This window comes from Podarcis raffonei, chromosome 2, assembly GCF_027172205.1.
Source record: "Podarcis raffonei isolate rPodRaf1 chromosome 2, rPodRaf1.pri, whole genome shotgun sequence".
Lineage (NCBI taxonomy): Eukaryota > Metazoa > Chordata > Lepidosauria > Squamata > Lacertidae > Podarcis > Podarcis raffonei.
This window is the reverse complement of record NC_070603.1, coordinates 15,067,536-15,088,538: the sequence shown is the minus strand read 5'-3', so window position 1 is coordinate 15,088,538 and position 21,003 is coordinate 15,067,536. Positions and strand designations below refer to the sequence as shown.

General features: G+C 46.1%; 1 protein-coding gene across 7 annotated transcripts in view; it reads left to right on the top strand.

The window, feature by feature from the left end:
• Window positions 1-21,003, top strand: part of BAZ2A (bromodomain adjacent to zinc finger domain 2A) — a 66,185-nt gene that overhangs the window by 17,371 nt on the left and 27,811 nt on the right. For 3 of the 7 annotated variants that reach the window (XM_053375045.1, XM_053375047.1, XM_053375042.1), the window contains exons 2-4: window positions 11,998-12,135; window positions 14,872-15,417; window positions 18,499-18,663. In XM_053375045.1, coding sequence (XP_053231020.1) covers window positions 12,000-12,135; window positions 14,872-15,417; window positions 18,499-18,663 — 847 coding nt within the window. In that variant the 5' untranslated portion in view covers window positions 11,998-11,999. Of the gene's footprint in view, window positions 1-4,645; window positions 4,864-5,156; window positions 5,181-5,345; window positions 5,655-11,997; window positions 12,136-14,134; window positions 14,219-14,871; window positions 15,418-18,498; window positions 18,664-21,003 lie in introns of those variants that run through there. The other 4 variants (XM_053375046.1, XM_053375043.1, XM_053375044.1 and 1 more) reach the window with 4 other exon arrangements.

Here is a 21,003-nt window from a genome sequence, read left to right as displayed (position 1 = left end):
CAAGCAACCGCCCACAAAATTGCAATTGGGGCTATCAAGTCTTCAGTAACTTGGAACTCAGTAGGGGAAGTTTAGCTCCATCATTTGCTTTAAAGCAGCGCGCGCGCACACACACACACTCTTCAAAAGGTTGAAGCACTAAGGGGATATAAGCAGCCAAAAAAGAAAAGAAAGGAAAACCAAAAACATATTGGAGGAAATTGCACATGGTTGAGAGACTTGACCTTTTGTAACATGAAATTTAGACACTTTCCCTCATATGTCTTTCCCACAGCTACAGTTTGATACATGTCATTTTTCACCAGTATAAAATGTTCATCTAAAATAAAGTCACTTGCCTTTATTAGGACTAACTAAAATGTCACAGTGGGCACACAAAGCAGCAAAGGCGCGTTTAAAAAAAAAAAGCATGAGGAACATCATATGTGAGAGGAATGGAACAAATCTCTCATTCACTTTTATAAAAGTGTGCTGAGACAAATATATGCTGATGGAACTCCCAAGCCCATGGTGAGTGTACATTTTAGGGGAGATAGGCACATAAACTTTATTTTTCTTGGTCACATCCAGAAATGGCACTTATAGGTCAGCAGAAGATAATGTTATAACTCCTGAGCTGAAGAGTCAGCCCAAAGAACTAATAATATGTAGCATGCTCCATCACCAGCCTACAGAAATTCTTCCTCATTGTATTGTTTTTTGGACTCAGGGTGCTGACCCCTGTAACTTGGTAACTACACCTTCATGCTCCTGGCATCAAAAGGCCTATCTTGTGAAATTTCTTTCCTCCATCAGTTTTTTTATAGGAACATCCCTCATGTTCCTCTGCTGAACGACCTGTCACTATACTTCCATCTTGCAGATTGTCTGGCAATTTGTTTAACACCCATTTCTATATTTCCACAATGAACCCAGAAATAGGTCTCTTAGCAGTCAAAGGTTCTCATCCTGGGCTCTCTCTGGCTTTCCTTCTACCCTCCCACACAAGAGCCTCCCATTTATTTCAGTGCAATGACATTGAAAAGCATGCCTTCCCTTGGGACACCCCCCCCTTTGCTTTAAGGAGGCTCTTTCCCATGTGCCTTAAGAGGTGGAGCCTTCTCCATGGTCTGTGGAATGCCCTCCTCACAAGTACAACAGGTGCTGACATTGCTATTGTGTCAATTCACAGCATTTGTTTGCTCAGGTATCTTAATTATCTTAACTCTTTAGTGGGTGATCATTTTAGCCTTCGCTGGGTTGTTGGTTTTTAAGCTGCACCTGTTTTGTATTTTGATGAATTTGCTTTTTAATTCACTTGGTTGTTGTAATTTATTTTGGATTGTGACCTGCCCTGGTATTGGTATCAATGAAAGGTGGGCTGTAAATTTAATTACCGTATTTTTTGCTCTATAAGACTCACTTTTTCCCTCCTAAAAAGTAAGGGGAAATGTTTGTGCGTCTTATGGAGCGAATGCAGGCTGCGCAGCTATCCCAGAAGCCAGAACAGCAAGAGGGATTGCTGCTTTCACTGCGCAGCGATCCCTCTTGCTGTTCTGACTTCTGAGATTCAGAATATTTTTTTTCTTGTTTTCCTCCTCCAAAAACTAGGTGCGTCTTGTGGTCTGGTGCGTCTTATAGAGCGAAAAATACGGTAATTAATTAATCTCGCTTTGTTGCCGTCTGTGGGCGAAACAAGGAGCTGGGTCATTCCTCTAATTTGATAAGTATCAACCATCTTCCTTTTAGTCTTGTTGCTCCTTCAAATGAAAGAATCTTTCTTTACTGTTGGTCGGCATTCGTTGTTGTTTAGTCGTGTCCGACTCTTCATGACCCCATGGACCAGAGCACGCCAGGCACTTCTGTCTTCCACTGCCTCCCGCAGTTTGGTCAAACTCATGCTGGTAGCTTCAAGAACCCTATCCAACCATCTCGTCCTCTGTCGTCCCCTTCTCCTTGTGCCCTCCATCTTTCCCAAGATCAGGGTCTTTTCCAGGGAGTCTTCTCTTCTCATGAGGTGGCCAAAGTACTGGAGCCTCAGCTTCAGGATCTGTCCTTCCAGTGAGCACTCAGGGCTGATTTCCTTAAGAATGGATAGGTTTGATTTCTTGCAGTCCATGGGACTCTCAAGAGTCTTGCCACTTGCCACTAGGTGACCACAATCCTAGTAAATGCCATTCCAGCAGCAACAACACAGCAGCAATATGAGCCTTCTACGCTACAGCATCCTTACTCCCATCTTCCTAGCCACTGTCCATGCTGACATAAATCCCACAGGCATACATCTAAAAAATGAGAAACTACTATTGTCATGTAATCGGGCTCTCTCCCCCATATTGCTTTAGCATTGTCCCCCTCCATCAACCATGCCTCACTCAAAAAAAAAAAGAAAATTAAAAATCAGTGCTCCTCCCTCTCAACTAGACCAGAAATGAGGAACATGTGGGCTACAATTCTCACTAAACCTGACCATTGCGCATGCGTGCTAGGAGCGGAGTCCACCAATGTGAACTATGTGTTCCCCACGCCTGCTGTAGACACTCCACATCAAACTAGGGTTTTGCCCTGAAACTTGTTTACAGAATGCCAGGATGCGGCCATTGAACAGGTGAAGTTAACAACAGAGAGAAACTGAGAGCTGGATCACATCATTTGCTTTCCCATCATTTGACAGTTTGATTTGCAACCGTATCTTTAGTGTTTACATGGCTTCTCCCTGTTTTTATCCCCATAAAGCACATTTGCATTAGGTTAATCCCAAGCTAGAGTTCAAGGCCAGGTTTGGGTTCTGAAAAAGCCAACCCTCTAGTCTAGCCTCTGCACCAAGATTGCTGTGTTTAAAGTATATATATGAGTAGCGTTGAACCAGTGATGGTTCACTCACACATGCAAATCATTGCAATGGCTGCTGTGTTGTTCACCAAGTAATGTGAATGCAGATGGCAAACCTGTGTAGGTAGACACTCAGAGCAGGTACAGTGTGCCTATCCTTAACCGCTCCCGTCCCACCCTAGCATGGAATGAGAGGACACTAGCCCAGAAAGGTGGCATACAAATACTTAAATCAAGATTGTGTACATATCATACCTTTAAAGCACACTCACCCCAAGAATCTTGGGAACTGTAGTTTGTTAAGGGTGCTGAGAATTGTATTTCTATGAGGGGTGAGCAACAGTACCTAGGATTCTTTAAACATATGGTGTGCATTCAGCTCAAGGGCGACTCACTTGTTGCCCTCCAGATGTTGCTGGACTACAACTCCCATCACCCCATCCCATTTACAGCGGTACCTCGGGTTAAGTACTTAATTCATTCCAGAGATCCATTCTTAACCTGAAACTGTTCTTAACCTGAAGCACCACTTTAGCTAATGGGGCCTCCTGCTGCTGCTGCGCCGCTGGAGCACAATTTCTGTTCTCATCCTGAAGCAAAGTTCTTAAATCCGAGGTACTATTTCTGGGTTAGCAGAGTCTGTAACCTGAAGCGTATGTAACCCAAGGTACCACTGTACTCCCTTGCCCTGGGTAGTCTAGTATTGCAGCTCAGCAACACAGGTTAGCCACCCCTGACGTAAGCTAAGGCATTTTCAAAGGGCAGTAGGAAGCAACCTTCTACTGAGCCAGGCCTGCTCCTCTGAGTGGCAAAGGCTCTCCTCAGGGTTTCATAGGATTGTAGATTTGGAAGACCCTGGAGGGTCATCTAGTCCAACCCACTGCAAAGCAGGAATCTCAGCTAAAGCATCCATGACCGTTGGCCACCCAACCTCTTGCTTCATAACCTCCGAAGGAAGGAGAGCCCACAACCTCCCTGTGGCAGACCGTTCCGCTGTCGAACAGATCTTCCTGCCAGAAAGTTCTTCCTGGTATCCTCTCTCCTTCCTTGCAACTTGAAGCCGTGGGTTCGAGTCCTACCCTCCAGAAGAGCAGGAGACAACAAACTTGTTGGGAGCCAGTGTGGTGTAGTGGTTAAGAGCGGTAGCCTCGTAATCTGGGGAACCGGGTTCGCGTCTCCGCTCCTCCACATGCAGCTGCTGGGTGACCTTGGGCCAGTCACACTTCTTTGAAGTCTCTCAGCCCCACTCACCTCACAGAGTGTTTGTTGTGGGGGAGGAAGGGAAAGGAGAATGTTAGCCGCTTTGAGACTCCTGAAGGGGAGTGAAAGGCGGGATATCAAATCCAAACTATTCTTCTTCTTGTTGTTGTTACCTTTCCCCACGCGGCCAGCCCTTGAGACAGTCGAAGGCAGGAGGCTCCTCTTCTTTCCCAACCCTACTGGAGAGGCCGGGAATCGAACCCGGATCCTGCTCTTCCATACGAAAAGTGGGCATCCCTTTCGCCCGGAGCTGAGTTGCACGGTGTCAGCAGAGGAAGAGGTCTTTTTCTCCAATTCCACCCACCCCTTTCGCAGGGCTTTCCCTCCGCTTCCGCAGCCAACTTTACCCGCTACGCCTTTGTGCATCTGGTTACGGGTTCGTTTATTTGGAGGGTCTCTCGCCGAGGAACCCCGCTCGCTCCCCCTCCCCTTCCTCTCAGCGGCGGTGTTTGCCGGGTCAAGCCTTGGCGCGGTGGCGGCGGCGGCGGCGGCGGCGGGGCGCTAGGACCCGGCGGCGAGGCGCCTCAGCCGACGACGCTCGCCCCGGCGCTCGCTCCTTCGCTCGTTCGTTGGCTGAGCTCGGCTTCCTGGCCAGAGACGACGACGACGACGACGGCCTCGCCTGGTGCGGCTTCGGCCTGCGCCACCCTCCTCCCCTCGCACCAGCCTCAGCCGGTGGCCGCCGCCGTCGCCGCCGCCCACCCTTTCCCGCAGGCCATGCTGCGGCGCGGGGTCCGACCTTTCCCTCAGCGCGGCGGGGCCATGTGAAGAGCCGGCTGACACCTCCCTCAGGTGAGGCGTCCGGAGTGTGAGGGGTGGGGGTGGGGTGAGGAAAGAGAGTATTGCGCGGGGCTGAACCAAAATGCGGACGGGGGGGGGAGGGAAGGTGCGTGTGAGAAAGACGTGGCCCCTGAGGGGGAGCCGAGAGAAGTTTGGCCCGAGTCGTTGTGAGGTGGGGGGGGGGGGAGCGAAGCAAGTTTCATCTTAGGTGGGGGAGGGCGGCCGGCGGCGGCGGTTGGTTTCCCTCATTCCGCTCTCCCGAAGTGAGGGGCGAAGGCCTAGTCAGGAGAGGGAGTGTGAGGGAGGACACGAAGCCCTCCCGCTTTGGGGTGAGACAGGGGGCCTCCTCCTCCTCCTCCCCTTCCCCCCCACCCCAAAAGCCCTGAGGAGAAAAGAGGCTCCTTCGGTGGGGGAGGAGAAGCCCGTTGCCGGAGACATAACGCCTCCCGGGGGCTGCGCGTGTTCGAAGCGCCAACTTCTCTCAGGAGTCGTGTGGGGACGACGACGACGGGCTGGAGTTGGGAGCAGGCCCCGCGGGGCACCGGCTCTCGCCCTCACGGCGATGCGGCGGGGCTCCCGTCTTCCCCAGCCCGGCATGGCGCGGTAGTCGAGGGGGAGGAGGAGAAGGCTGGCGAGTCCCGGTAGCGGCAGCGTCGAGCGAGGGGAGCGTGGCCGCCGCTTCCCTCACCTCCGCAGGCGAACTGAAGAAGGGCAAGGCCTGGCCTTTGGGCTGGAAGCGTTGGGGTTTTTGCTCCCGGAGAAGAATGGCGGCGGCGCTGGCGTTGTGGCTTAGTGTGTAGGAGGTGGGAATTGGATGTGTTTTAACTCCACTTGGAAGTTGGGGGAAAGGCGCCCTGAACGTTTTGTCGGGTGCCCTTAGTTGGCCTCGAAAGAGGGGCGGCCAGTTTTGCGCGGCCGCTCCCTGCGCTCCAGCTCTTCTTCCATGGCGGCGAGGAGGGCTGCAGGTCCTTGAGTCTGGGGAGATAAGGCTGTGGGAAGATGGGATCTGTGGGCTTCGCTAAGGATCCCACTAGATCGTCGAGAAAAGGTCGCTCCCTTCCTGGGAGTAGGGACGTGACCCGGGAATCCTGGCTTCCCTTTAGGGATCTCTAAATTTGGTGATGCCGCTTGTGGAGAGAATGGTTTGTAAACAAGGATGCAGATACCTGGGAATCTTATTAGCATATAAACAAGTCATTAATATCCTGAACAGGGCTGGTGTTTGGAGACAGAAATGCCTTTATGACAAGTCTGTGGAAGAAAACCCAGGAATTCTGCTTTGTGGATGGAGATTATAATCGGGGATTATGGCTCCGAAATTTGGGTCTGCCCTAGTTTTCATACTGGGCACCGGAAGGATTTTCTAGTTACTGTGGGTCCCCTTCAAAGATAGTTTCTGATACTGGTGGTTTAGCATGTGTACAGGAAGTGTTATTTGTATGTAGGTGGTATGGGGCAATTTCTGATGGCAGTCTTCCATGTATTTCGGAAGTTGAGAGGCCAAGATCTTAGTACCATGAGGGAGGCTGTGGTTTGGCTGGATGATGGTTAGGGCTGAGAGAGCCCTTTGTGTATGTGTGGAGGTGGGGTGTGGGCATAGGGAATCCCCGGTGACTGGCAGTGAGGTGAGTGGGAGACCAAAGCTGTCTCTTCCCCTGCTTACAGCATCTTGATGCAAACAGCCCTCTTTCCTCTGCTCCCTCCCCCAACCTTGCAGGAACTGGCCGGGAAATGGCAGCTGTGTTTGTTGCTTTCTGAAATGTCCTTTTTAATCAGATTTGGTTTCTGTTTCTGGCTTTCCCTAAACTCCTTGGCTAGATTAGCCCTATTCCCCAGCAGCCAGTTGGCACAAGATCCTGTAGTTTAGGGTTATCACCACCTTCTTTTTAAAGTTACATGGAATTTAAAGAGGCAGTCATATATATTCTAACTTAGCAAAACGGGAAGCTACAAAGCAGGGGTCAGCAAACTTTTTCAGCAGGGGGCCAGTCCACTGTCCCTCAGACCTTGTGAGGGGCAGGACTATATTTTTTTTGGGGGGGGGGGGAGAAATGAACAAATTCTTATGCCCCACAAATAATCTTCATACATGTCACACTTACATATAGTTCTCAAGTATATACTTATTTTATGATTTGCCTAGAGTACTGCCTAGTGTACACCATTTATCCTGAGGTATTTGTTAGTGGGTCATTCTTGGTTGCATTCACAGAGCATTCTCCCTTTCCTTTTTGTTGGATTTCAAGTGAAGCAACATAACCATGGAAAACCAAACAGTGTAAGGTTACTAACAGATCTCTTGTCATTGAGGTAAATTATGGCAGCCTTCCTAAAAGAAGTCTATCCATGATCCCTTTTCATCTTTGATTTCCTTCAAATTAAATCACGTGGCCCATATTTTAAAGCACAGATGGTGGGGCATGGTTTGTGACCTTCCTAAAGTTGTTGATCTACAACTCTCTTCATCCTTAAATGTTGTCCATGCTGCCCGGGGTTGATAGGAGCCAGAGTTGAACAACATCAAGAGAGCCACAGGCTCCCCATACCTTTTAAGACATTTTTGTGTTTACAGGGGCTTGGTTGCATTGCACAGATATAGAACTTGGCAGTCCTCAACAACTGAAAAACAGTTACTGGTTAAAAGGTTCTAGATTCTTCTTGGCCTCAGCCAATGGTAATCTTCCACAAATGTCATAACATACCCAGGACCTCCCTCTTTCATAAAAAGAAAACTTTAATAAGATGGTGCATCTAATTTAACTCCTGTTCCCAATTTGTAGTCTTACAAATACGTTACTGTAAAAAGAAAAAGAAATTCTACATGAGAAGTACTTATGTGAGTAAAAAAAATAATCAAGGTTTTTGTTGTTAATTTCTGCTAGGGCAAAAAGAGCATTTTATGGTGAAGTATGGAGGTAGGACTTTCAAAGCAGGACTGACTACATTGGCTGAAGCACATTTTGACAACTTAGGACGGGAGGTCTTAAACTTGTAGGCAGAGTGTTTCATTTCTGTGGCTGGAGAACATGAGCATGCATCAAACTCCACACCCATTCACTAAGAATAGTTAAAAACAGAAGAGGCCCTGACTCGACAAGGCTGTAACCCATCTGTACATACTATTAACTACTTGCCCTGCCCACGGGGAGAAATGAACGACTATGGTTTCATCCTTTGCCACTTTCTCAGGCTATAGGATTCCCTGCTCCCATCCTTTTCATACATTTGAAACATCTGCTTCTGCTGGGATCACATGAGAGACATAGGTCTGAGATATTTACAAATAGGACCTCTGTCTATATCAGCTGTTCTGTGTTATTCTGGCATGTGCAGCTCCTGTCAAACCACACCCCTTCCCTTTAAACTGTTTCTGTCGTTCTTGTTGGCTGCAATTAATTCATCCATTTTGCTTGGCTTCTTTCCTAACAAACCATTCCGCCTTCCCCTTTAATTACAAGGCCTTCCCAGCACTTCACCTCAGCTCCAGCTCCGCTTGTCCCTGTGCTGGAGCAGCAGCTGCCTTTTCTGCTACTACCCTGGCCCTTAAAGGGATATTCACAGTAATTTTATGGTTCAGCTCAGCTGCTGTGCACTGTCAGGGTAGGACCCATTGCTTTTTGAAAGGCGAGCAGCAAGTGGAATAGGTGGCCTTAGTGCATTGCAGAGATGATTCCTGACAGTGCATATTGAGTTGAGGGAAAGGCAGTTTCCCTGCTGCTATTAGTAGAAGCCTTTCCCCACCCCCATCTCTGCAGCTACAGAAGCCTTGCAGTTTAGGTGGTGGAGCTTGGCATGACATTGCAGTAATAGAGGTGTGTGTGGGAGAGAGAAGCTTCATGATGTGAGGGAGATTGAAGCAGTGAAGCAGAAGCTATGGATGAAATGCGTATTTCATTAACATTTAGTTTATTTTTACACCTGGTTTGGGTACATAAATTTGATTTTGACAATGATTACTTCCTGGGGAGAAAAGGGCAGGGTGATTGATTTTGACCTGGTCAATTATCTAAGTATGTCAGCTTGGCAGAAATAAAGATTCTGAAAAAGAAGCAGCTCTGCATTCTGGTTTTATCTCTCTAAATGACTTTTTGACTTTACATTTTGGTCACTAGCACTTTCCTTCCTGGCAGTGAAGCATTTCTAAGCTCTGTCCCTGTGCAAGGGCATTTGGAAAGGTGCTGTTCTTCATGTTTTCTGTCCAGGCATACAGATGGGGGGGTACGGTGTATGTTTTAAGCAATATTGAGACGCTTCTAGAGTTAAGGCTGCAACTTTTTTGGCTTATGGAGCCCACCCCTCGGAAGGAATGGACATGCCTAGAGAGGAGGAGCCCACACCCTACTGCTTAGCCTCTTTCAACCACTACTACAGTAGCAGGGGGAAATTTCTCTGTGGAATGTGCTAGGTGGTTTTTGTCCTTTTCTCTGTAGCTTTCTTCTTAAAAGCTTTTCCATTATTTTCCCTTTTGTCCCACACCTAAAAAGCTTTTATCTGTCATTCTTAATGTTCACTGCATGCTTATGGCACAGCAGCCTTCATTTAAGCAGTTTGAGGGGTTTGACAGTTCATTGACCATGACATTCCTGGTACAGTGGTACCTCGGTTTAAGAACAGTCCTGTTTACAAACAATAGGTTTACGAACTCCACAAAACCGGAAGTAGTGTCCTGGCTTGCGAACTTTACCTCGGTCTAAGAATGGAATCTGAACAGTGGAAGGGCACTGGCGACGGGATGCCTCATTAGGAAAAGCACGCCTCTGTTTAAGAGTGGTTTCAGTTTAAGAATGGACTTCCGGAATGGATTAAGTTCGTAAACCAAGATACCACTGTATTGGTTCTGTTTTGAGGAGGCACACAGGAAGGGCACCTGTTCTTAGTGCCAAAATTTATGAAGTAGGTACTAGGTTCAGTAAAACTTTTGAAACAAATAGCAAATACAGGAGGGGGAGGAAATATACCCATGACTTTCATTTTAATATGTTTGTTCTCAGACTGTAAACTGTTTGAGAGGATTGGTGTCATCTGCCCTCATTATTTTTGAGGGGTATCCTAATATTAGGTCATTCCATAGGAGTCGCCCAGGTGCAAGTGTCATATCTTTCTACTGTTCATACTCTTATATATACAGGATGCCACACTATATTAAAGGTTTGTTGAAGTTTGTTCTGAGCTTTGAGTGGAAGAAGTATTATTTAATAGCAAAGCTTCATGGCAAAGCTTCTGGATTCAAGATGTAATATAAACTGTGGCTGCCGTAATTATTTTAGTAAGGAAGTTTCCTTGGTGACTTATTGTGATGTACGTGCTTACTTATGCAGAAGATGTATATTGTCAGACTGGTCTGAATCTGTAGCTTGAACTCCATCCTCATTCATTCATCCATGTGTTGCCTTCCTTGGCAGCTGTCCAGACCTGCCTTGAGCATTTTCTCTTTAGTCTTCTATTTCAAAGGGGTGGGGAGGGAAAGGTCCTGCTTGAAGCTGGTAGGAATGCCATGTTTGGGAGCCACAGATGTCCCACTGGACACGCAGGGAGTGGACTAGCCTCCATGCCAAGAGATTATGCCCTCTGCTTTATTTTCATCCAGCTTCTTTGAACAGTGCATCTATTTAGTGCACTAATTTCAGTAACAGGAAATGGTGGCTTTTTCCCAGAGCTGCAGAGAGGCGAAAGTTCATCTGCATCCCTGTGGAATGAGAAAATGACTAGCTAGGCGGGGGCGGTGATGCTTTGGTAAAGCTTGCATCATCTGATGAGGAATTTTCACATACTACTTTGCAGTGCATGAGGCCTAGAAAGCCACGGAAGGAGCAGGCTCAGTAAAATGTTTTTAAAACAGGAACGGCCCTGCATTAATACATTGAATCCCTCTTTCTCAGTAGTAATGGAGCGTTTTAATCACTTTTCCAGAACTGTTTGGTCCTTAGGTTTCCTCTCCAAGGAAAGCATTTTAGGGGCCTATTTGTGTGGCAAGTGGACTTTATAACTACATATTAAGAACCATCCTGTGGACATATTGCTATTTGATAGTTAAGTGAGAGTAACCCTGAAGCTTGCAAAAGAGATGTATTTAAATAGATTCTGGTATTAGAATGGAGTGCCTGAGTGGATTTCAGAACCCTTGGCTGAACTTTCCCCATTCAAGATAAGGTGAAATTGGTGCTGCTGATCACCTCATGACATACCGTATTTTTCTATGTATAAGACTAGGTTTTCCCCCTAAAAATAATGTCAAAACTTAGGGAGCATCTTATACTCTGGGCCATCTCCCCCCATTTTCTTAAATCTGAGTCCCCCAAAATAGGGGGCTTATACATGGGGGTGTCTTATAGACAGAAAATACGGTATATTTTTCTTATAAGGATTTCAGTGTGAGGATTTACATTGTGTGTTTGGGGAAATTTCCCGTTCTCCTAAGAGGCAGAGATCAATCAGTCAATGTCGAACTTAGTTGCACAGTTTCTGATGAAAGCCTGGGTTTTATCAAAAGGGACACAATGGCTTTAAATATATGGATGTTAAACTAACTGCCCTGTTGGTATAGCATCTGCCCTGCTTGCTAATTTTGAGAGCTAGTGTAGCATAGTAGCTGCAAGACTGAGGTGTTAGCCAGGAAATCACTAGTGCACCACCTGGCTGGCCATAGGTAAGCCATTCTCTCTCAGCCTGCCCCCCATTTGCAATATGGGGATAATAGTATTGTTTTACCTTACAATACAGTGGTACCTCGGTTTGCAAACAGTCTGGTTTGCATACGTTTTAGATTACAAACACATCAAGCCTGGAAGTGCATGTCCCAGTTTGCAAACTTTTTTTGGATTACAACCCCCTTTTTTGGGGGGGGATTACGAACAAAAAAAATTTGGAGGCCCCATTGGCGAACGCAGGCCTTGGGTTACGACCTGTTTTGGTTTACAAATGGACCTCTGGAATGGATTATGGTTGTAAACCAAAGTACCACTGTATCTTGTTCTAAGGATTATTGGGATAAGATGTGATAAAACACTAAATGTCTTGGTATCTTTTGTTCAGTCACTGGCTAACATGTTATGTTGGAGGATTTTTTCACTGCTGCCTGTGAAAAGCAGCATCTATGTAATGACTTTAACTTTCTGTTGCATCTTTTGCATTTTCTTTTCTCCTTAGAAATGGAGGCGAACAACCATTTTAATTTCACTGGCCTTCCCTCTTCACCTGCTGCCTCAGGACAGAAACCTGCGCCTTCCTCAGGGGACAATGTCTACACAAATGGATCTCCCATGAACTTCCCTCAGCAAGGGAAAAGTAAGTGTGGGGCAATGGACCTGGGTCTTTTGACCTTAGTGACAGGCATCAGCATTGATCATACATGGTCTTATAGCAAACACTGCTAGCCCTTGCCTTTATAGATTGAGGTTCCACTTCTTTTCTGAGTATCTCTTTGCAGAATGGTAAGGAGAACTGTGTGGATGATGGTTGTGCCTCAGGAGGAGTGTAAGGAACTTGAATACCACAGCAATAGGCAAAGTTGTGTGTATTCTCACAGGCCACTGTGAAAGCACAACTGGATATGATGTGAAAATCCGATATTTTCTTTCTTCCTGTTAAAGGTGGGAGAAAGAATTAAGGCTAGTCATGGAGTAAAAACTCAGATGAGTGCTGTTTGCCTGCTGGGAATGGAACTTATGGGAGGAATTCAACTTTGCACTCTTCTGAACATTCTGTCAGTTCAAGCATTTATTCTTGCTGGGTGGAATACTCTCCCCTCCCCCCCCCCCGTTCTGTTCTGGGGATTCTCCTGACCCTCTTGAGTATGGGTAGGCAAACTAAGGCCCAGGGGCCGGATCTGGCCCAATCGCCTTCTGGGAATCAGCATGTTTTTACATTAGTAGAATGTGTGCTTTTATTTAAAATGCATCTCTGAGTTATTTGTGGGGCATAGGAATTTGTTCATTCCCCCCCAAAAAAATATAGTCCAGCCCCCCACAAGGTCTGAGGGACAGTGGACCAGCCCCCTACTGAAAAAGGTTGCTGACCCCTGCTCTTGAGCATATGGGGGGAAGCGGAGGGAAGCCCTGTTGCGCTTGTGGAAGCCCTTGCACTGGTTTCTGCTGGCATGCTGAGTTGCATGTATCTGGGCTCAAGAGTTGTTGCTGTTTCAAATATGTTATAATTCAGTTAAAGCAAGCTTGGAAGGGCTTGTGAAGATTTAGGATAATCCATGTAAGACATTTCCCAGTGTGCAGTTTTTATCTGACCTTGCATAATTTCTTCAGTAGTGGTGTTGCTTCCCAAAGGTTTATTAATTTTAATTAATTAATTTGGCAGAATATTAAAGTGAGGCTCTTGCTTGTAAACTAACAAAGAGTGCACAGAGGAGCTGGGAATTGGAGAACATATTTTAAAAACAGCAACAACCTAAGGCAAATCTCAAAAGCTGCTGAAGTAAAAATGTGCATTCCTGAAAACATTCCCAATTTACAGATGTTGGAATATGACCACTCTTTAAGAAGGCACTTTAAGAAATAAAGAAGGTAACTGTAAATTGAAGCGTTTTCAGGGGAAAACACCTTTTTAGGTTCACTTTCCTTGTTTGGAGGAGAGGGTTGGAAATGGTGTTGTCCTTTCCTCTCCCCCTTTATAGATGTTGAAGATCTTTCTAGCTACATTGGAAGGAGAGAGTCTGCTTGGGTTATGACACCACTTAGCTCAAAAGAGGAGCCTAACCTGGCTGCCTTTTTCTCCTTAAGATGCCTACTGAATACAAGTATGGGAGGATGAAACACTTTTCAGTTTCCTTCTAGAGCATGGAAATGCTGCTTTGTCTTTGATTGATAGTAGTTCTAATCTTTACATCAATGACCAAGACATCATCCCCCATATCCCCTCTTTTCCACCTAGGCTCAAAAAATAAAGCAGGGTTACCCCATTTTCTTTATCCAGAAATGTTCTCCCCACTGGCTTGCAAGGAGCCAGTAGCCTTTCTAGAATTATGTCTATCTGGTCATATAGGGTAAAGGTCTTCAAAACAGACCAACACTCCACTTCTGTTGCTGCTTCTGTTGTTCAGTGGGCCTCTGCCCGTTTTGGCTGTTAGGACCCTGTCTAGTTTGCAGTCCCTAGCTGCTACCACCTGTTTTGCCTTTTCCACTCAGATTCCGATAAAGTTTCTTCCAAAAACCTTTAGAATAAGTACAGGTACAGCCACCCCAGAAATAGTAGTGCTATAAAGGTCAGCCCAGCCATTGCAATCCTCATTGATTAAGGATGGAAATGGATCAAAATTAGCATCATCTTTTTCCAGAAGACAAGAAAGAAAACACATCCTGATTACAGCTCTTCCCATACTGAAGACATACTAGGTGGAAAAGACTACATACATTGGGAGGTGAGGGGAGAAAGGTGGGCATGTCAACCTTTGTTAAAGGCTAATGCATCTTTTATCATTTGTAGTTACCAAGAAAAACTTAGAAACATGACTTGAGAATGTGGCAAAAAAATAGAAATCAGTAGGCAAGGGGAGGAAATAATTTGGGGGGAAAGTTTGGCAAAAAAGGGAATGGGTTCAAATACTGCATATGAGAGAAGTAGATGCACTGAGGTGTGTGTGTGTGTGTGTGTGTGTGTGTGTGTGTGTTGCCTTGCCCACCCTCCAAGGAGCTCAGGGCAAAGTTCATGAAGTTATTTCATTCAGTCGCTTCAACCATCTTGAGGTATGCTAGAGTGTTGGCTTGGGCTGATCTTAAACCCAGATCGAGTGATGAATTAATCTCACAGCCCCCTCTGTAAAATCAGAATAGTGACCTACCTCATAGGCCTGTTAAGAGGACAGAGACTGTAAAATTCTTTTTCAAAGTACATGTTAATACACATTTCTTATCCAGTTTACTCAACTTCATTGTGTCTTGTTTTATCTCCCCACCCCACCCTTATTTTGTAAAAAGAGACAGGCCCAAAGGTGGATAGAACGTTCTCCCCAGTCAGTGTTCCTTGCATTTGTTGTGAATTTTTAATAGCTGCTTTCCTTCCTTTTGTTTACAGGTTTGAATGGAGATATGAATGTTAATGGCTTATCTACTGTATCTCATGCTAGTACTTCAGGGACCCGCTCCTCAACCAACTCACACCTCCAACACCCCTATGACTATCTCTGGAACTATTCTCAGTACCCATCTGGCAATGGCAACAACCTCAAGGACAGCCCACTGTTCTCCCAGTATCCACTGAACGGTATTGCTGGAGGCAATCGGCAAGGCTCACCTGGGCACACCACCAATCTGAGGGGAAGTGGCAGTGGGCAAGAGTTCTGGGCAAACGGCACTCCAGGGACCATGGGACTTAACTTTGATTCAACAGAGCTCTATGACTCTTTCCCTGATGATCAGAATTTTGAAATCCTGCAAAATGGCCCATCCAGCTTCTACACATCATCTCAGCCTTCCCCTATGCTTGGCTCTGGCAGCCAGGACTTCTCACCACAGCAGGATGAACCAGGCAATGAGGAGCCAGTGAAGGAAACCTCCTCAGCAGTCTCAGAAAATGGCAGCAGATTGATGGGCAGCATGGAACTGGAGAACACACAGCCAGGTATGACTGCCAATGGTACCCAAACTTTTTATTCAGGAAGCTTACCTTTGCAATATGATACCGCTGCCTGTCTGCCCCAGAACACACTCATGCCTGGATTAATCATTAGGCTATGGTAAAAGGCAGGGCTTTTGCTAGACTGAGAGTCTTATTACAATGTAATTACAGTGGCACCTCGCAAGACGAAATTAATTCGTTCCGCGAGTTTTTTCTTGCGAGTTTTTTGTCTTGCGAAGCACGGTTTCCCATAGGAATGCACTGAAAATCAATCAATGCGTTCCTATGGAAACCACCTTCAGACCAGGTCCGGGGACAGTCTGTCCCCCGACCTCTTCTGAAGGCTGGGGGGGGGGACAAGGGCTTTTCTTCCCACCGCCAGCCTTCAGAAGGCTGTTCTGAAGGCTGGCGGTGGGAAGAAAAGCCCTTCTCCCCACCTCCTGCCCTGCAAGCTCCGGGGACAGGAGGGCTTTGCTGCCGACCGCCAGCATTTTAAAAGCCCCCGGGACAGCGGAGACTTCTCCGCTGTCCCGGGGCGATTTTAAAATGCTGGTGGGCGGCAGCGAAGCCTCCGCTGTCCCGGGGCGATTTTAAAATGCTGGCGGGCGGCAGCGAAGGCTTCGCTGCCGCCCGTCAGCATTTTAAAATCGCCCCGGGACAGCGGAGAAGTCTCCGCTGTCTCGGGGGCTTTTAAAATGCTGGGGGTCGGCAGCGAAGGCTTAGCTGCCGCCCGCCAGCATTTTAAGATCGCCCGGGACAGCGGAGAAGTCTCCACTGTCCCGGGGGCTTTTAAAATGCTGGGGGTCGGCAGCGAAGGGTTCGCTGCCGCCCGCCAGCATTTTAAGATCGCCCCGGGACAGCGGAGAAGTCTCCGCTGTCCCGGGAAGGCAGACGGGGGGGGGGGAGCAAAGACTTTCGCCCCCCGCCGGCCTTCAGAAGAGGTCCAGGACCTCTTCTGAAGGCCGGCGGTGGGCGAAAGTCTTTGCTCCCGACCGCCAGCATTTTAAAAGAGGTCCCCGGAGATTTCCCTATGGGCTTTCTTCTTGCGAAGCAAGCCCATAGGGAAATTCGTCTGGCGAAGCACCTCGAAAAACGGAAAACTCTTTCTTCTTGCGAGTTTTCCGTCTTGCGAGGCATTCGTCTTGCGAGGTACCACTGTATCTAAGAGCATCTTAGGATGGAGATTTGCTGATCCTGCTCATTGTGCCAAGTGCTGTTAAAATTCTTCACAGTTCAGAATTTTATGGCTGTTCCCCTATTGCATGTTCTAGCTAAGGGAGCAGTGATGGAGAGAATGAATCATTACGCCTGCTTCACTTGGATTTTTAAAAATATATTTACAATGTTTATAACCTGTCCTTCACTGGTTGCCCGAGGGTGGAAATATATACATCATTAAAATACTAGATAACTACTCGAAAATCAAATGCACCTAGAATATTTAAAACTAATAATTAGAATATTCAACATCCCTGTTTCATTAAAGCTAGCAAATAAATTTCAAAATGGTGACTCGTAATATTAATCCTCCCCAACCCTCCCAAAGTCTAGGCAGACAGGTCTGTCTTCACCTGCTGGCAAAAAGCAAATAATGGTGTGTCAGGGAACTGCCATCAGCTCAGAGGCGAGAGGTGGAAGGGTAGTTGTGTTACAGGGAGCCTCCAAAGATCTTGCGAAGCAGTTCTTCCTCTGGCAAGGAGGGAAGCCCCGCCTCCAGTGGGGAAGGGGCGCAGGGATCAGAAGATGCTAGGGAGAGCCTCAACACCGAGCCTGAGCAAAGCGGAGCGGAGGCAAGTCCCCCTTTGCCAACGCCCACTCTGCGCAGTAGGTTTGCATGCAGAGAGGGGAGGAGAAGGATGGGGGTCACACGACTGTTACGCTGTGGAAGGTATAAGGACCGCCCACTCCCAGATTCTGCTAGCGACTGAGCAGACATGGACTTGTGACGCTTTGCACTGTAAATAGTTTTGTACAGATAATAAAGACTGGAAAAGACAGGTTGGAGTCTTGCCTGTTTGCTCTCGAGCAACCACACCTGCACCTGACAGTGTGCATGAAACAACTTGTAAGGGAGGACATTCCAGACATGCGGTCCCACCAAAGAGAAGACACTGTTGTATCACTGCCCCTGAACTTGGCCTAGCAGGGAAATCACACGTAGAGCCTCCCCTGCTGATCTTGGTCCATGGGCAGGCTAATATGAGGTGATGCTTCTCCTGGGCTATTTCTATCCATGGAGTCTACTTCAGTGTGATTCCAGACAACCTTCTACTTAAAGTTTCTATCAGACTTGGCTTTAGGAGGCCTCTAGCTGTCTTGCTGCCTTCCTTATCTGGCCAGATTTCAAAGGCCAGTTTGCCACCTGAAAAAAATCTGCTGGACAGCTACTTGAAAATGCAGAGGTGGCAGAGAAGCAATCTTTTCTTTGCCACTACCACCACCTAAGTTTATACCTGCGAGTTTCAGTCATATAGGCCCTGTGCTGATCATGAATTGCCCTTTACCAGAAGGCACCTGCAGTTAAGGGGGACGAGAGTGACAAGTCCACACTGGTGTTGTTCATTGATTTTTGGAAAATCCTGTAGAAGCAAAATGAGGGTGTGAACTCAGGCAAATGCAAGTCACATATCAGCTTTGAAGAGGAATGAGGTTGAGGTGTGTTTGAGCAGCGGAAAAACTTACTTTGGTTCAGTGTCAGAAGACCCTGACTACAGATAAGCTGTACATGTGGACCTTAATTCAAAAAGCTTTGCAATCCCAGAAGTACCTCATGGACTTGGAGCTTGCTGTGTCATGTCAAAGGCTATTCTTAGAGTGGGTGCTTTTGTCAAGCAACAAGGCATTATCTGATGCAGCTTTCAGGGTACAATGGAGTGATACGTTATTGATTTGCTTTGGCGACATCATCAGACACTTTGTTCCACAAAAGGCAAAAGTTCCTGACTTTACTTTGCCATCTATGCTGATTAGTTGTTTTGTGATGTTCTGTTCATTTCCGTAACTCCTCTGGTTCTAATTGATGGCTGACTTTTTAATGATGTGGAAAGTATAATATTAGCTTTTAAAAACAAAAATCTCTTGCAGAGTTGAAAATATGTGGCTACAGTGGTCCTTCTCCTGTTGGTGAGCCTCTTAGCCAGGAAGCTTCTGTCTTGGAACCTGATGCTGGAGGTGGTTGTCTGGAAGATGCTTCTCGGATTCCTCCTCCACTGGAGGACCCCTTGGAACCATTCGAATCACTGGACAGAGGTAAAGGGGTCGGGTTTTGCTTGTGGTGTAATGGTTAAGAGCAATAGACTCGTAATCTGGGGAACCGGGTTCGCGTCCCCGCTCCTCCACGTGCAGCTGCTGGATGACCTTGGGCCAGTCATACTTCTCTGAAGTCTCTCAGCCCCACTCACCTCACAGAGTGTTTGTTGTGGGGCAGGAAGGGAAAGGAGAATGTTAGCCGCTTTGAGACTCCTTCGGGTAGTGATAAAGCGGGAGATCAAATCCAAACTCCTCCTCTTCTTATTCTTCTTTTGCATCATTTCCATGTAGTCATCAGTTATGGCGACAGCTATATGGAGTTTGCTGGATAAAGGGCTTCTCTGGATAGTTTGTCCTGAGGCCTGTATAAATGCAGTCAGTAGCAACTTCTCTGCTGATCACTAAGTGTTCTGTGCGCTCTCTGCAACTGGCTCCCATGTGTGAGCATGTGCTGCTGCTGTTACAGATGTGCAGGCTCTGCAGTAACATTGTCCTTGTGCCTTTTGATACTTGCCCTCTAAGCCTAGGCAGCTATGGGCAAAAGTTCTAAGCCTGTTTGCCCTTTCTCCATCTTACTGATGATTGTGGCTAGCTTTTAAAGCAAAAACATTCAGATAGGATTAAATAGGAGACTTGTCAGTGTAGGGACCCCGGTCTAGCATTAATGGTACTAAAGGCACATGCTCACTTTTGAATTTCCTCTTGAGCTATATTTCTACATAATGCCAAATGGACACTTTGAGAGTCCCAAAATAGCGATTTGGGATCAGTTTGTGCTGTATAAAACAATAGACAGGTGGCAAATAGGCTATCCTGAAGAGAACAGCTGGCTCGTAAGTTTGGCACAGGAAGAGTTATTGACTCCAATTTTGGCCCACTACTTAAACTTCATACCTGACCTTTGATCCCAATACAGTGGTACCTCTGGTTACGTACTTAATTCGTTCCGGAGGCCCGTTATTAACCTGAAACTGTTCTTAACCTGAAGCACCACTCTAGCTAATGGGGCCTCCTGCTGCTGCCGCGCCGCCGGAGCACAATTTCTGTTCTCATCCTGAAGCAAAGTTCTTAACCCGAGGTAATATTTCTGGGTTAGCGGAGTCTGTAACCTGAAGCGTATGTAACCCGAGGTACCACTGTACTAGTGTTTGGAAGCAAGTTGCCTTAAGGGTAGATAAACACCTCCTTGCAGGATCCTTATTTTCCAGCAGTACTTTAAGCCAGAGATTCAAACTGAACGCATGTAGCTGTCTATATATAACTCCATTAGATTTTTAATACTATCAGTTTTATTAAACTTTATCCAGAATAACCCAAGAAAAATAAATATTGCAAGTTTCACAAAAGCAAGAAGAGCATGCACACTGCTATATGTATAAGTTGAGGTCCACAATGCATATTCCAATAACTTCAAAATAGCTTCTGTCTTCATTGGCCTAAATAGCTCTATCCTTACCATTATTTATCCATAGGTAATAGGTGTTTATCAGTCGTTACAACTTTATTATTTATTGTTTTACCATGAAATTACAATTCTTGTTGCTCCTAATAGATTTTGGATCAGATATATTTACTGGAAATATATTATTTACAATATCTCAATAATTAATCAATATATAGGTTAATTGACCATGCTCTAACACCATCCCCCAACATGCTTTAATACCCATATGCTTCAATTATCATGCATTGCCTCGTGTTTATAAGCCGCTATCCTGACCACGTCTTTTCCAGTATTTGCTATTAAACTTTTTATCCACTGTAAAGTCAATTAACACTCAAATTAATTATTTTAACTCCCTTAAGATGAGGAAAGTGGCTGACACTGATGAAGGCATATATATTCCTTCATCTTGAGCATCTTTCCCAATTTACAACCTCACTTGAGGATAATTGAATTCAAAATGATATATTATTCCTTTATCCACCTTCCTGAGTAATAGGTTTGTAACATTGGAAGAGGTATGAAAACATCATTGTTTTCCTAAACAAAAACACCAGATTTTATGAAAGTTGATGAGGAAGTTGTTTCTCATCAGTTTTTCTAATACCTTTTCATATATAGATGATCCAATTTATAATCTTGTTTTTCCACATTTCTGAGAATTCTCCCAGGAACTGTTTACTGTTTACTATTTACTGTGTTGGTTTTCACTTTCATGAAACCGCAGGCAATTCCCTTCTCCGTGTGAGAAAAATCATGTGAACTGGGAAGTCCCTGGTTAAAATCCCCTTCTGCCATTAAGGTGTGGTTGGCCTTAGGTGTGCCTGTATTCCCTCTGCTTCAGTTTTCTCTCTGTGATATGGACATAATACTGCTCCATCGGTAGTAGAGATTAC